The sequence below is a fragment of the Phanerochaete carnosa genome (assembly GCF_000300595.1).
Source record: "Phanerochaete carnosa HHB-10118-sp unplaced genomic scaffold PHACAscaffold_1, whole genome shotgun sequence".
Taxonomy (NCBI): Eukaryota; Fungi; Basidiomycota; class Agaricomycetes; order Polyporales; family Phanerochaetaceae; genus Phanerochaete; species Phanerochaete carnosa.
In genome coordinates this window covers 4,655,093-4,666,134 of record NW_006767628.1, presented here as the reverse complement: position 1 = coordinate 4,666,134, position 11,042 = coordinate 4,655,093, and the positions used below count along the sequence as shown (strand labels likewise).

Below are 11,042 nucleotides of genomic sequence, written 5' to 3'. Positions count from 1 at the left end.
CACGTATATGAAACACCAAGAACCCTGCAAAATGCGAAGGTCGTGAAGGTGGAGGAGCTCGTGCGTTGGGTCGGATGAGGTACGTTCTCATTCGTACTCCGCCCACTGGCCGCTACTCTCACTGACACTTGAAGATCTCATGCCAGCCTTGAAACTTCGTACACCTGTGTTAAGCCACATGCAATCTGCCTTCATTGTAGTCATTGTCAAGTTAAGCAGGTAGTACACGTACACAGTCTTAGTAGAAGTATACAAATACAATTTGTAGCTGTTTTATATGAGTGTGATTGAGCCAATATGTCCGTCTTACCCATAAGCATGCCGCATTGAGCTTGTCTTGGTTGACTGTCTTGAGAGTCTTGGCCAAGACCAGGCGTCTTCCCAAGACAAACGACATAGCTTGGCTAACACCGGATGTCTTGGGGTCTTGGGCGTCTTGAGCATGTTATCCAAGACGCTCAAGACGCTCCCCAAGAGCTGGCGGTTTTGCTGATGAGTCCACGTGCTCGCCGCTTTGACTATGGGCGCTCATGGTACCGAGCTCGCGCTTTCCTCGCTGAACGATGACCACTCTGACGCAGAATGAGTACGCTCTGCACCAGCTTGATCTTTAATTTGCTCACAACCAACTTTGTAGCATAGAAATCGCGGTCAGAGCCGCGGACCACTTCACGCGTCTTTACTACAAGACCTACGATTCCTCGACCCGCGTTGACGACCTGCCCAACTTTTACCGCCCCAGCTCTGCACTGACATGGAACGGGACTCCGAATCAGGGTGCAGATGGTGTCCGCGAGCTCATCAGCAAAATGCCGACGACCTCGCACGAAGTGCAGTCCTTCGACTGCCACCCCATCACAGGTCAGTTCGCGCTTCGGGTGCAGCCGTGCAGGCAACGTGCTTACAGATATTTCAGGTAGCCAGCCGCCATCACTACTCATCACCGTGTCTGGGACAGTAATACACGGCAAAGGCCCTGCGGGAAACCCGGCTTCGACACCGAGCAAGTCCATTGAGGGTCAGCCAAGGGTGTTCTCCCAAACATTCATGCTGGTTCCTGACTCGACAGCTGCGAAGGTTGCGCCCGGAGAAGTCGCAAAATACTACATCAACTCGGATATTTTGAGATTTGTGGGTTGAGAAGGGAGAAGTGAGGGATAGAGAGTCTATTACTGCAGCATATCAGGTATGCCCCTTTATTGCTTCGAAGGGGGCTCGGGACCTCACACATTCATCGAACAGAAAATCGTTGTCATTTGGATATTGACAACGTATATACCTTCACATTAGCATACCCACAAACGTCGAGCCCTTCAGCGAAATGCCGAGAATTAAGGAACGCCTCCCGATATCACGAGCGGCAGAACTCACGGGTCGCTGAACTTCGTGCCACTAAGCGGGCTACTCCCCTCAGCTACACATTGCAGATGAAGACAAGATTTTGGCGAGGATAGGGACGAGCTAGTCCAGAAAGTGTCTAAGAAGGTGATAATACGGCTCGTCATACAACCCCTCCCCCCTTGGGTTCGATTGTCTTCACGACCGTCCCTTGCAGATGTATGTGAGGAAGAAAGCTGAGATAGCAGGGAATATTATGCTACAGATAACACTACAATATCCGGGGAATATAGTATAGAGACGCATAGCCATTTTAACCGAACGTTTGACTCGAACGAGCGCTCCTCTTGACCTTCGACAACCGCCATTCGTCGGCCTTCTCATACTGCAAGATTAAGTAATCAGCAACTGCGCACGCTTCGTAAAGCTACAGCACATACCTTGTTGTACAGAGGTTCGATCTTCTCCTGCTTCTTCCGTTTACTGATCTTGTTCGCATCCGCAACCTTGAAGAACTGCGGCGCGACCTCGACGAGCCACTTGGGCTCGATGGCGGTCACGTTGTGGCAGTACTCGCGCGTCGTCAAGATCAATTCGTGGTAGATGATCCACTCGGGATTGCGATTGAAGAGTGCGGACGATGGGTGGATATATACTGGTGTGCCTTCTACAAGCGTCTTGTAACCCTCCTGTGGATCCTTCTTCGCGGCATGCCGGAAGAAGCCAGAAGCGATTGCACGACGGACGCGGTTGTAGTCCTTGCCGGCAGAGAGGATATCGTGCTTGTAACTAAGGAAAGCCTAAGCTTCGCTGGAAGACGGTGGAAAGAGCATGCATGACTTACCGGTCCATAATACCCAACAGCTGCTTCCGGACATCCTGCGCACGTCTCATGCTCCGCGCTTGGATGAAGTTCTCATAGCACCACGGGTTCGAGAAATTACTCGCCTTCCACCCGTTGTATACAGTCAGCAGCGTCAGATGATCGCCCTCGGGCTGGTGGAATTTCGCCTTCTTTGAATCCGCCTGCGCCTGCTTCTCTTTCGGTCGGTAAAAGACACTCTGCACGGATAACATCGCGACGACCGACAGGATCTCTTCAGAACACCCGTAGTCGACTGACGCAATCAGCATCTTTGCGAGGGGCGGGTCCATGGGGAAGTCTGCCATCTTACGACCAAGACGCGTCAGCAGGCCTTCGTCGTCTAGCGCGGAGAGCGCATATAACGACTCGAGGGCAGTCAACATCGTCTGCGCTGGTGGTGGATCCATGAAGTCGAAGCTGAGGAGGTCGTTGACGCCCATTGCCTTGAGCGTCAAGATCGTACTCGCCAGGTTCGTACGCTGGATATCGGGGATCGAGTTCGGCAGCATCTCATTACGGAACGCGGCCTCGGTGTAGAGCCGGTAGCACTTGCCGGGACCGGTACGGCCAGCACGGCCAGCACGCTGCCTCGCCTGTGCTTGAGAGATGGGCATGACTACGAGCGAGTCCATACCAAGTCTGGGGTCGTAGGCGTTCTGTTTCGAGAATCCGGGATCGATGACGTAGTAGATACCTGGTATGGTCAAACTGGTCTCGGCGACGTTGGTGGCAACGACGACCTTACGTGCACCAGGAGGTGTTGGCTCAAAGACCCGAGATTGAACCTCGGAAGGCAGCGCAGAGTAAATCGGAAGGACCATCAACTCCGGTACTTTTGGACCTAGAGCTTTCATGCGTTCATATAAGATCTCGCATGCAGTGTCGATCTCCTCTTGACCCGTAAGGAAAAGCAGAACATCACCGGGTGGTTCAGACAAGTGGATTTGCATGACAGTGATGAGAGAAGCGTCGAGATAGTCGGTCTCCGGTTCTTTGGTGTAGAGAATCTCGACAGGATAGGTTCGACCAGGGATGGTGAAAATAGGACAGCCAAAGAAGTACTTTGAAAACTTCTCGGCGTCGAGAGTAGCGGAGGTGACAATGAGTTTGAGGTCTGAGCGGCGCTTGATAGCCTCTGTACACAACATATCAGCATCAAAGCCAGACTTCCAGGACTGAATACTTACTCTTGAGGAGACCGAACAGAACGTCAGTGGCAATCGTACGTTCGTGCGCCTCATCCAACATGACGACGGAATACTGGGTGCAGTCGGGATCAATCAAGGACTCACGCTGGAGCATACCGTCCGTCATGTACTTGATCCGAGTTTCCGGGCTAGTGCAGTCCTCGAAACGGATGGTATAGCCCACTTCCTGACCAAGACGACAACCGACCTCCTCAGAGACACGCTTTGCAACGGACATGGCGGCGACGCGACGCGGCTGTGTGCAACCGATCCTGCCTCTGTCAGCGTAACCATCTTCGGCGAGGTACTGCACCATCTGTGTGGTCTTGCCGGAACCGGTGTCACCAACGACAATGAGAACTTGGTGCTGAGAATAAGTCAGCAAGAATACACAATGACCGGTGGGTGAGACTTACATCACGAATAGCTTGAAGCAGTGGATCGCGCAGCTTGTAGATGGGGAGATTCTTTCGCTGCTCTTGGATACTCATCTTCGAGATCTCGCCGTACGTTGTCGTCTTGTTAAACGTGACCTCCTTCCACTTCGGCTGCTCGTTCGCCTTCTGACCTCGAAGATTACCACGCATGTCTTGTGCGAAGACCTTGTCCGAATCTTTCGACATCGGGTCGAGCCATGGTGCGCTGAAGTCTCGCGCCTCCGAGTCTGCCTCCTCGTTCGCCTCCTGCTGCCGCAGCTCCCGCCGCTCCTTTGCCAAGGATGCACCAGCGAGAGCTGCTCTGTTAAGGGAACCATCTGGAGCCTTGACAATCTTGACCGGACTGAGCTCTAGTGTGCGCTTCGTCTGCCCTGCCAAGAACGGAGGTTCTTCTTCTTTGACCTCCACATCCAGCTCCTCCTCGACTTCGGCGCGAGCAACTGGATTGTTGAACTCTTCGTCTAGGTCGGGATATTCTGAAGCGTCCACGATCCCTGACGAGATGAGCTGCTTAATCTCCCAACGCTCGGGTGAGGTGAGGCGCTTCGCTGATCGAACAGGTTCGTCTCTGAAGCCTTTCGAGTTGAGAGGAACAGCGTTGGCGCCACGGGCAGACATGCGTGCTTCTTCTTCAGCTATCTCTGCCTCGGACTTGATACGAAGATGCGGTGTAAGATCCCGGCCAGTGGCTTGATCAACGTCTTTCATAGACAAACCTATGCGGTTGCCTGCCAAACTCATGACCTTGACCTTGACCTGTTGCCCACGACTTAGAAGATCGGGCGCGGAGTTGGCTCGTGCGCCTTGCTGTATATTGGACACATGCACCATGCCTTGAACCGAGATCAGCAAAGCTATGATAGTAGTGCCGAGCTGAAGACGTACCTTCTACTCGTCCGGCTACACCTTCCACCTGTACGAAAGCGCCAAAGTCCTTCAAGCCAGAGACGCGACCGTTGTAGACCTTGAACAAGACTGGTCGGTCATCGAGAGGTCCTCTACCTCGTCCGCGCCCTCTGTCATCGTCCCTCCGGTCAAAGCCACGACCTCGGGGCGGGCTCGGGCTACGTCGACGTGGAGACCGTGAACGCGACCGCCGTTGGCGCTTGGGTGAACGATCCGTGCCGTTCTCAGCTGGGCGAGGTCGAGCTTTCTTCGCCACACCCTCGAACTGCGACATCATATCATCCACCTCCTTCATCAGCACATCCTTGTCTACGCTCGGCTGCCATTCCTGGTCTTTCAATGCCAGACCAGGAAACATCCGCTTCTTCTTCTCCGTCTCGTCCAGTGTCGTCTCCCCGCCGGATCCATTCGCCGCTGCAGTCGTTGCAGATTTCTTCTTGTGTTTCGGATGCATGTTGAGAATTAACCGGTCCATATTCTCAATGAAAGATTCGGGAAAGTTTGCCCCGACATCCTTCAGCTTCTGCTTAAATTCGGCGATGGTCTTGGACTCATCATGGAGAGCAATAACGAACTCGGCTAGAGTTTTGTCATTAAGCCCGGTGTGGTTGAGGAGTTCTTGAGTAATTTTGGCAACGAGGGAAAGAAACTCAAGATTGTATATGTCCTCTTCGGACATGGTAGGAAAAGGGTGGCAGATGAGAGGTGGACAGAACGGTGTGTAGGCAGAACGAGAGCGAATGCCAGTGAGGCATCTAGACGCCCTATGTCACTGTCACGAAAGTGTGACGTAACGTATGCCGTAAGTGCGATGCCGCGACATCTCGCCTCGCCTTCTTCTTTTTCTTGCGAACGCTTTCTTGTCCAAAGGTTTATGCCTCCGAAACGAGGCATCGTGAAATCGGGGAATGCAGGAAATTCCTCAAAAGCACCCAGCTCCAAGCCACCACCAGATCCCAGCAAGCCTGAGGAGAAACCGCTTTTCCCCCCTGGCTCCAAATACCCACTGAGTCTGCTTAACGAGAGGTAGTGCATATCGCGTTCTGCACCTCGGATTCTTCCTTCTATGGCCCTAAGACAAGGTGTGGGACAGGTGTCATTCGAGCAATTGTCTCGTAGGGTATCTGCCCCAGAGAATCCCGGACATGGAGCATCACTCACGAGAAATTGCAGATGTCAGAAGGAAGGCTGGAACAAGCCCGTGGTAGACACTGTGGGTATTGTGTATCACTAACCCTGTACACAATTTTAATCACACAATACAGTACAAGAAGACTGACGGCTTTTCGTTTGCGGTTACCCTAAGCCGCGTCAATAAAAAGAGCGAGTATGAGTCCATTCGTCTGGAGCCGCATCCGCCGTATGTTCTCCCTACCGCTATCGAGGCACGTCATTGGGGTGCGACTTACGCTTTGTATCGAGTCAGTAGCATAAATACATTTGCTCTCTATCAGCATCATGTTGATTGGCAACATCGTAGTTCTGTAATGGTATTCAGCTCAATCGAGTGCTCCCGCCTGGCCCTCGCGATTACTGGAACCAGCTTGCAGCAGAACACAAGCAGGCTCCAGAGCACCAGAAATGGATGTACGAAGCTGACCCCTTCGCCGCCCGCAAAGTGGTGACCGAACGTCAGGAACAGGCGGCGAGGAAGAAAGAGGAGGCCACTAACAACAATAACAAGCCAAGCACGTCAAATGAGTATTCGTCCGCGCCCGAGGCCAAAATGGCCAGCGGCCTTAGAGATCTCGTCGAAGAATCAATTAAGAAGGTATGTCTGCTTACGCTCGGACACACCCCTCTCATATCCAAACCGTGACTGTACAGGCGTTCGAACTCTATCCTGAGGCAGCTGATTCTTCTCCGAGGGTTTTAGAAGATGAACAGAAGTCTGCCCTGTTGAAACAGCTGCAGACATTCGGGTTCTCTGAGAAGCAAGCTGATACCTCTCTCAAGGCTTTGTCAACGCCATCCGCTCTAACAACGACGCTACTATCATCTTTTGAACCCCTCCAGGCATGCTTAGAATTTATGATTCTGCACCTACCGGAATGCGACCTCCCTCAACGCTTTTTGCGCAGCTCAAATTCGTCAAACCCATTTATTTCATCCGTGCACTCTGGCACCGAAGATCTCAAGACTCGCTGGGCAGTCGATAAAGCAGTCAAAGAGTGCGGCTGGCCCGCGCATATTGTCAAAGAGCTCGTGAAGGACCATCGCTTGGTCGAGAATTGGGGGTTTTTTCAGCGAGCTCTCAATCGCGCTCTACTTGGGAGAACTGAAGATGACGTCAACGCTGATATAGAGACTGCCGAAACCGAGGTCGTTGACGAAGACGAGCTGAGTGCGTACGAAGCGGAATTTGTGGACAAGACACATCTGGTCGTCCCGCTCCCCATCGCGCCGCTCGAATTGCATGTCGTCTTTCTCACCGAAGACCGCGCGCTTCCTTTGCGTGGCGAACCACCATCGATCTATCTTACTTCTAAGGCCATTCCCGCTTACGTGAGGCTGCACATCCTCTCCCAAGTTTTGTCTGCCTTCTTGAATGGCACCCTCATCGATCCCGGAGAAAGCGTCATCATGGCTGCAGTACGGTTCATAGAAGAACAGTGGGCCGACATAGAAGACAACGGCCCTCCCGAAATGTCCCAAGTCCTACGCTATTTCATGCACCGCAAGACCGAGGCTGAAGATGCAGATATTTCTGAGGTTTCTGCCGCGCCTCAGGACAAGCGAAGAGGCCGGCAGCAAAAAGGCGGTACCAGAGGAGACGATCGTAACGACGCGACTGTAAGATTGGAATTTGAGAAGCTGCGTCAAAAGAAAGCCTATACCGATATTCTGGTAGCGCGAAAGCGCCTGCCTGCGTTCGCAGCACAAGAGAATTTCCTAAACGTGCTGGGTAAGAACCGCTGTATGGTTGTAGTCGGAGAAACTGGTGAGGAATCTTTCTCAGTACGGCGTTCATATACTGAGAATCGATCCTGCAGGCTGCGGCAAAACCACGCAGCGTAAGAAATTTTAATGCCAGATATTAAGCGAGCATCTTTCTCATCTCTCTCAGTGCCCCAGTTCGTTCTGGATTCGCTCATTTTAGCTGGCCATGGCTCCGAGGTGTCCATCATAGTTACGCAGCCCCGCAGGCTCTCCGCATTAGGCGTCGCTGCTAGAGTCTCTGCCGAACGACTCGAGGACGGCTCGGTCGGCTACGCCATTCGCGGCGAAAGCAAGCAGAGCAGCAGGACAAAGCTCTTATTCTGCACTACGGGGGTTGCCCTACGCCGACTTGGTTCGGGCGACAAGCTGCAGAACGTTACCCACATCATTGTTGACGAGGTAAGTTGGCTGCTCGAGCAATACTCGATGCACTGGCTTACAGTTTGGATGCCAGGTCCACGAGCGTTCTGTCGACGGCGACTTGCTGTTGCTCGAACTCAAGATGTTGTTGCAGAATAATAAGAAGCTCAAGGTCATCCTCATGTCTGCGACCATCAATCATGAAGTCTTCATCAAGTACTTCAACGATGCGCCGCTGCTTACTATCTCCGGTTTTACTCATCCCGTCAAGGACCGGTCAGCGTGCCCCTTGTTGTATCATGATGACGCGCTTAAAAGTGACCAGATACCTCGAGGACTATCTGCCATCACTACCTTATCGGCCCTCAGGCAAAGGGGTGAAGCGTCCTTCTGAAAAAGAGAGGGAAGCGCTCGTCAGTCAGGCCGATAACACTGACGAGTCTTTATTGCTGGCTCTGCACGTCATTTCTAAGGCTGACAGAGTAGACGTCGAGGTCGGTCACCATGGAAGCACGGGTTGCCGGGAATCGTTGCTCATCTTATCTCTAGCTCATTGCTGCTCTCGTCAAGCACATCACGGAGTCTAACACAAATCCTGGAGGAATTCTGATTTTTCTGCCAGGTGTGCAAGAAATACAAGCGTGTCTGAACGCCTTGAAAAGTGTTCCAAATGCCAAGGCGCTCCCGTTGCATGCGAACTTGTCGAGCGACGAGCAGCGTGCTGTCTTCGCTCCGACGCCAGGTTGGAAGATTATAGCCGCGACCAATGTGGCCGAGGTAAGTGTTGAGCTGGCTGCTGTCCTTCTCTTGCTAACTGGATCACAGACTTCAATTACGATCGACGACGTTATCTATGTTATTGACTCAGGAAAGGTTAAGGAAGCTCAATACGACCCAGAAAATGGGCTCACAAAGCTTGAGGAGCAATGGGTCACTCGCGCTGCTGCGCGACAACGCCGTGGACGAGCTGGCCGTACAAAGCCTGGCATCTGCTATAAGCTGTACACCAGAAAGCAGGAAAGCAACATGCAGCCCTTCCCCATCCCCGAAATTAAAAGAGTAGCATTGGAGAGTGTAGCATTATCGGTGAAAGTTACGCATGGCGACGTCAAGGTAGATATGCCAATTTATAGAGGGGGTTTTGCGAGCTATATCCATGTTTTTCCAGGATTTCGTCTCCCAAGCGATAGATCCCCCGGCCATGTCCGCCTTAGATCATGCGCTGGCTGTGCTGGACGAACTTGGGGCTATTTCACCTGAAGGCAATTTAACACCAATGGGACAATACCTAGTGAGTGGTCCCGGCGAGCAGGCTTGCGACTCATACTGAGAATCTACCTCCAGGCGATGCTTCCAGTAGATCTCAGGCTGGGCAAGGTCAGTCCTACTCTACATGACAATACAATGCAAGAATTGACGTGCAATGTAGATGCTCGTTCTTGGAGCTATTTTTCAGTGTTTGGGTCCAATCTTGACGGCAGCCGCCATCATGTCGTCCAAGTCCTTGTTCGTGAGCCCTATGGACAAGCGGGAGGAAGCTTCGCAGTATGTGAGATGTTGTGCATTTCAAGATGGAAGCTCAGTCTTCGTTCCAGGGCTCGTGCAAAATTCGCTACCGGGAATAGCGATATATTGACAGACTTGAACGCCTATGACGAATGTGCACGTCTACGAGAGAAAGGCACATCTCGCGTGAGAGCCTTTTGTGAAGAGGTGAGGACCGCTCGAATCAGCGAATTTATTCTTCACACGTTCTACAGAATTTTATCTCCACTTCAACGATCCGCGACATCACTTCTCTGCGACAGGAATTCCTCTCCACTCTCATCTCTCTCAACCTCATTCCGCGGGGCAGCACTCCCTCCTCGCCTTCACTTAACACGCATAGCTCCCGCACCGGGCTCGTCAAAGCGGTCATTCTCGCAGGCCTCTGGCCCCGCGTCGCACGCGTCGTCCTGCCCAAAGACGCAATCAAGTTCGACCGCGTGCAGGCGGGCACTGTCCAGCGCGCGAACGAGGCGCGCGAGTACAAGTTCTTCGACATACGTGTGGGCGACCAGGGCGGACGGGTGTTCCTGCATCCATCGTCCGTGCTCTTCCGCTCTGCAGAATGGAAGAGCCCATTCGTGGCGTTCTTCCAGAAGCAGCAGACCACGAAGCTGTGGCTGCGCGATGCCACTGAAGTAGGTTCTTGGCTCGATAGGAGAGCATTTCGCTTATCGCATTGCACGGCCAGGTACCCATATACGCGATACTCTTGTTCGGTGGCCCCGTCGCGGTGAAGCATGTCGCCGGAGGGCTGACCATCGGCAATAAGGACGCCTTCGTCAAGTTGAGGGCTTGGCCCCGCATCGGAGTGCTCGTGAACCAGCTGAGGTAAGCCGCGATAACCATTGCCTTCCGGACTATCCCTGATGCGGTATCCCGCAGGCGGCTCCTGGACGCGCAGCTGAAGCAGAGTGTCGAAAGTGGCGACATCATGAGCGTCAGCAGCGACAATCCCGTCGTGAAAGCTGTCCTCGCGCTACTCGAGGGAGATGGTCTCGGCAGCGACTTACAGTAGCGACTCCTGTGGCTGGTAACAAGTTACACTACGGGCATGAGCTGGTTTCAGATCACCTGAAATGTCCTGGTCAAGCCATCAAAACTGTTTCATTTTCGAAGACTTAACCGGGGCTTTCTGGTGTCTCAAAATGATAGATTTGCTACCACTTTCGTAGCCATTTGCGGTGCAGGAAAATGATAAATTTTGTGTAGCCTGAAATGAACCTGAAATGACTCAATATGGCTACATTTCAGTACAGCAAAGAGTTCATGTTTCAGGAGACTTTGTGGCGCATTTCAGGACATCTGAAAGAACATATGTAGAAATCATTTCCGCCTCATGTTTGCAATGAGGAAAGGTCCGGGCAAGGAAAACTTTTGATGGTCCTGAAATTGCCATTTCTGATGGATTTTGAAGCTATTTTTATGAGCTAGAAGATTCGAATCAGCTCCTCCGCTGAGTGC

General features: G+C 52.5%; 2 protein-coding genes across 2 annotated transcripts; one reads left to right on the top strand and one right to left on the bottom strand.

Moving 5' to 3' along the window:
• Positions 1-633: 633 nt before the first annotated feature.
• PHACADRAFT_112286 (uncharacterized protein) lies at positions 634-5,468 on the bottom strand. Its single transcript, XM_007390912.1, has 8 exons — positions 4,713-5,468; positions 3,807-4,660; positions 3,391-3,757; positions 2,183-3,338; positions 1,779-2,127; positions 1,243-1,723; positions 917-1,186; positions 634-861 (listed from the first exon to the last, which is right to left on the bottom strand). The coding sequence occupies exons 1-6, from the start codon at positions 5,410-5,412 to the stop codon at positions 1,652-1,654; spliced, it is 3,498 nt and encodes a 1,165-aa protein (XP_007390974.1). The 5' UTR covers positions 5,413-5,468; the 3' UTR covers positions 634-861; positions 917-1,186; positions 1,243-1,651.
• A 265-nt stretch (positions 5,469-5,733) lies between these two features.
• On the top strand, positions 5,734-10,655 carry PHACADRAFT_204735 (uncharacterized protein). Its single transcript, XM_007390911.1, has 18 exons — positions 5,734-5,848; positions 5,907-5,946; positions 5,999-6,154; positions 6,214-6,504; positions 6,561-7,674; positions 7,727-7,747; positions 7,801-8,072; positions 8,128-8,309; positions 8,359-8,527; positions 8,583-8,810; positions 8,859-9,146; positions 9,202-9,324; positions 9,378-9,410; positions 9,463-9,578; positions 9,629-9,746; positions 9,794-10,216; positions 10,270-10,409; positions 10,464-10,655. Exons 4-18 carry the CDS (start codon positions 6,319-6,321, stop codon positions 10,594-10,596), a joined length of 3,546 nt encoding a protein of 1,181 aa, XP_007390973.1. The 5' UTR covers positions 5,734-5,848; positions 5,907-5,946; positions 5,999-6,154; positions 6,214-6,318; the 3' UTR covers positions 10,597-10,655.
• Positions 10,656-11,042: the final 387 nt, after the last annotated feature.

Coding starts and splice junctions, on each gene's coding strand:
- PHACADRAFT_204735 (XM_007390911.1), top strand. CDS start 6,319: ATGTACGAAGCTGACCCCTTCGCCGCCCGCAAAGTGGTGACCGAACGT. Junction 8,073..8,127: donor CCCACATCATTGTTGACGAG/GTAAGTTGGCTG, acceptor TTTGGATGCCAG/GTCCACGAGCGTTCTGTCGA. Junction 10,217..10,269: donor GGCTGCGCGATGCCACTGAA/GTAGGTTCTTGG, acceptor TTGCACGGCCAG/GTACCCATATACGCGATACT.
- PHACADRAFT_112286 (XM_007390912.1), bottom strand. CDS start 5,412: ATGTCCGAAGAGGACATATACAATCTTGAGTTTCTTTCCCTCGTTGCC. Junction 3,339..3,390: donor TCTGTTCGGTCTCCTCAAGA/GTAAGTATTCAG, acceptor TGTTGTGTACAG/AGGCTATCAAGCGCCGCTCA. Junction 2,128..2,182: donor CTGTTGGGTATTATGGACCG/GTAAGTCATGCA, acceptor GGCTTTCCTTAG/TTACAAGCACGATATCCTCT.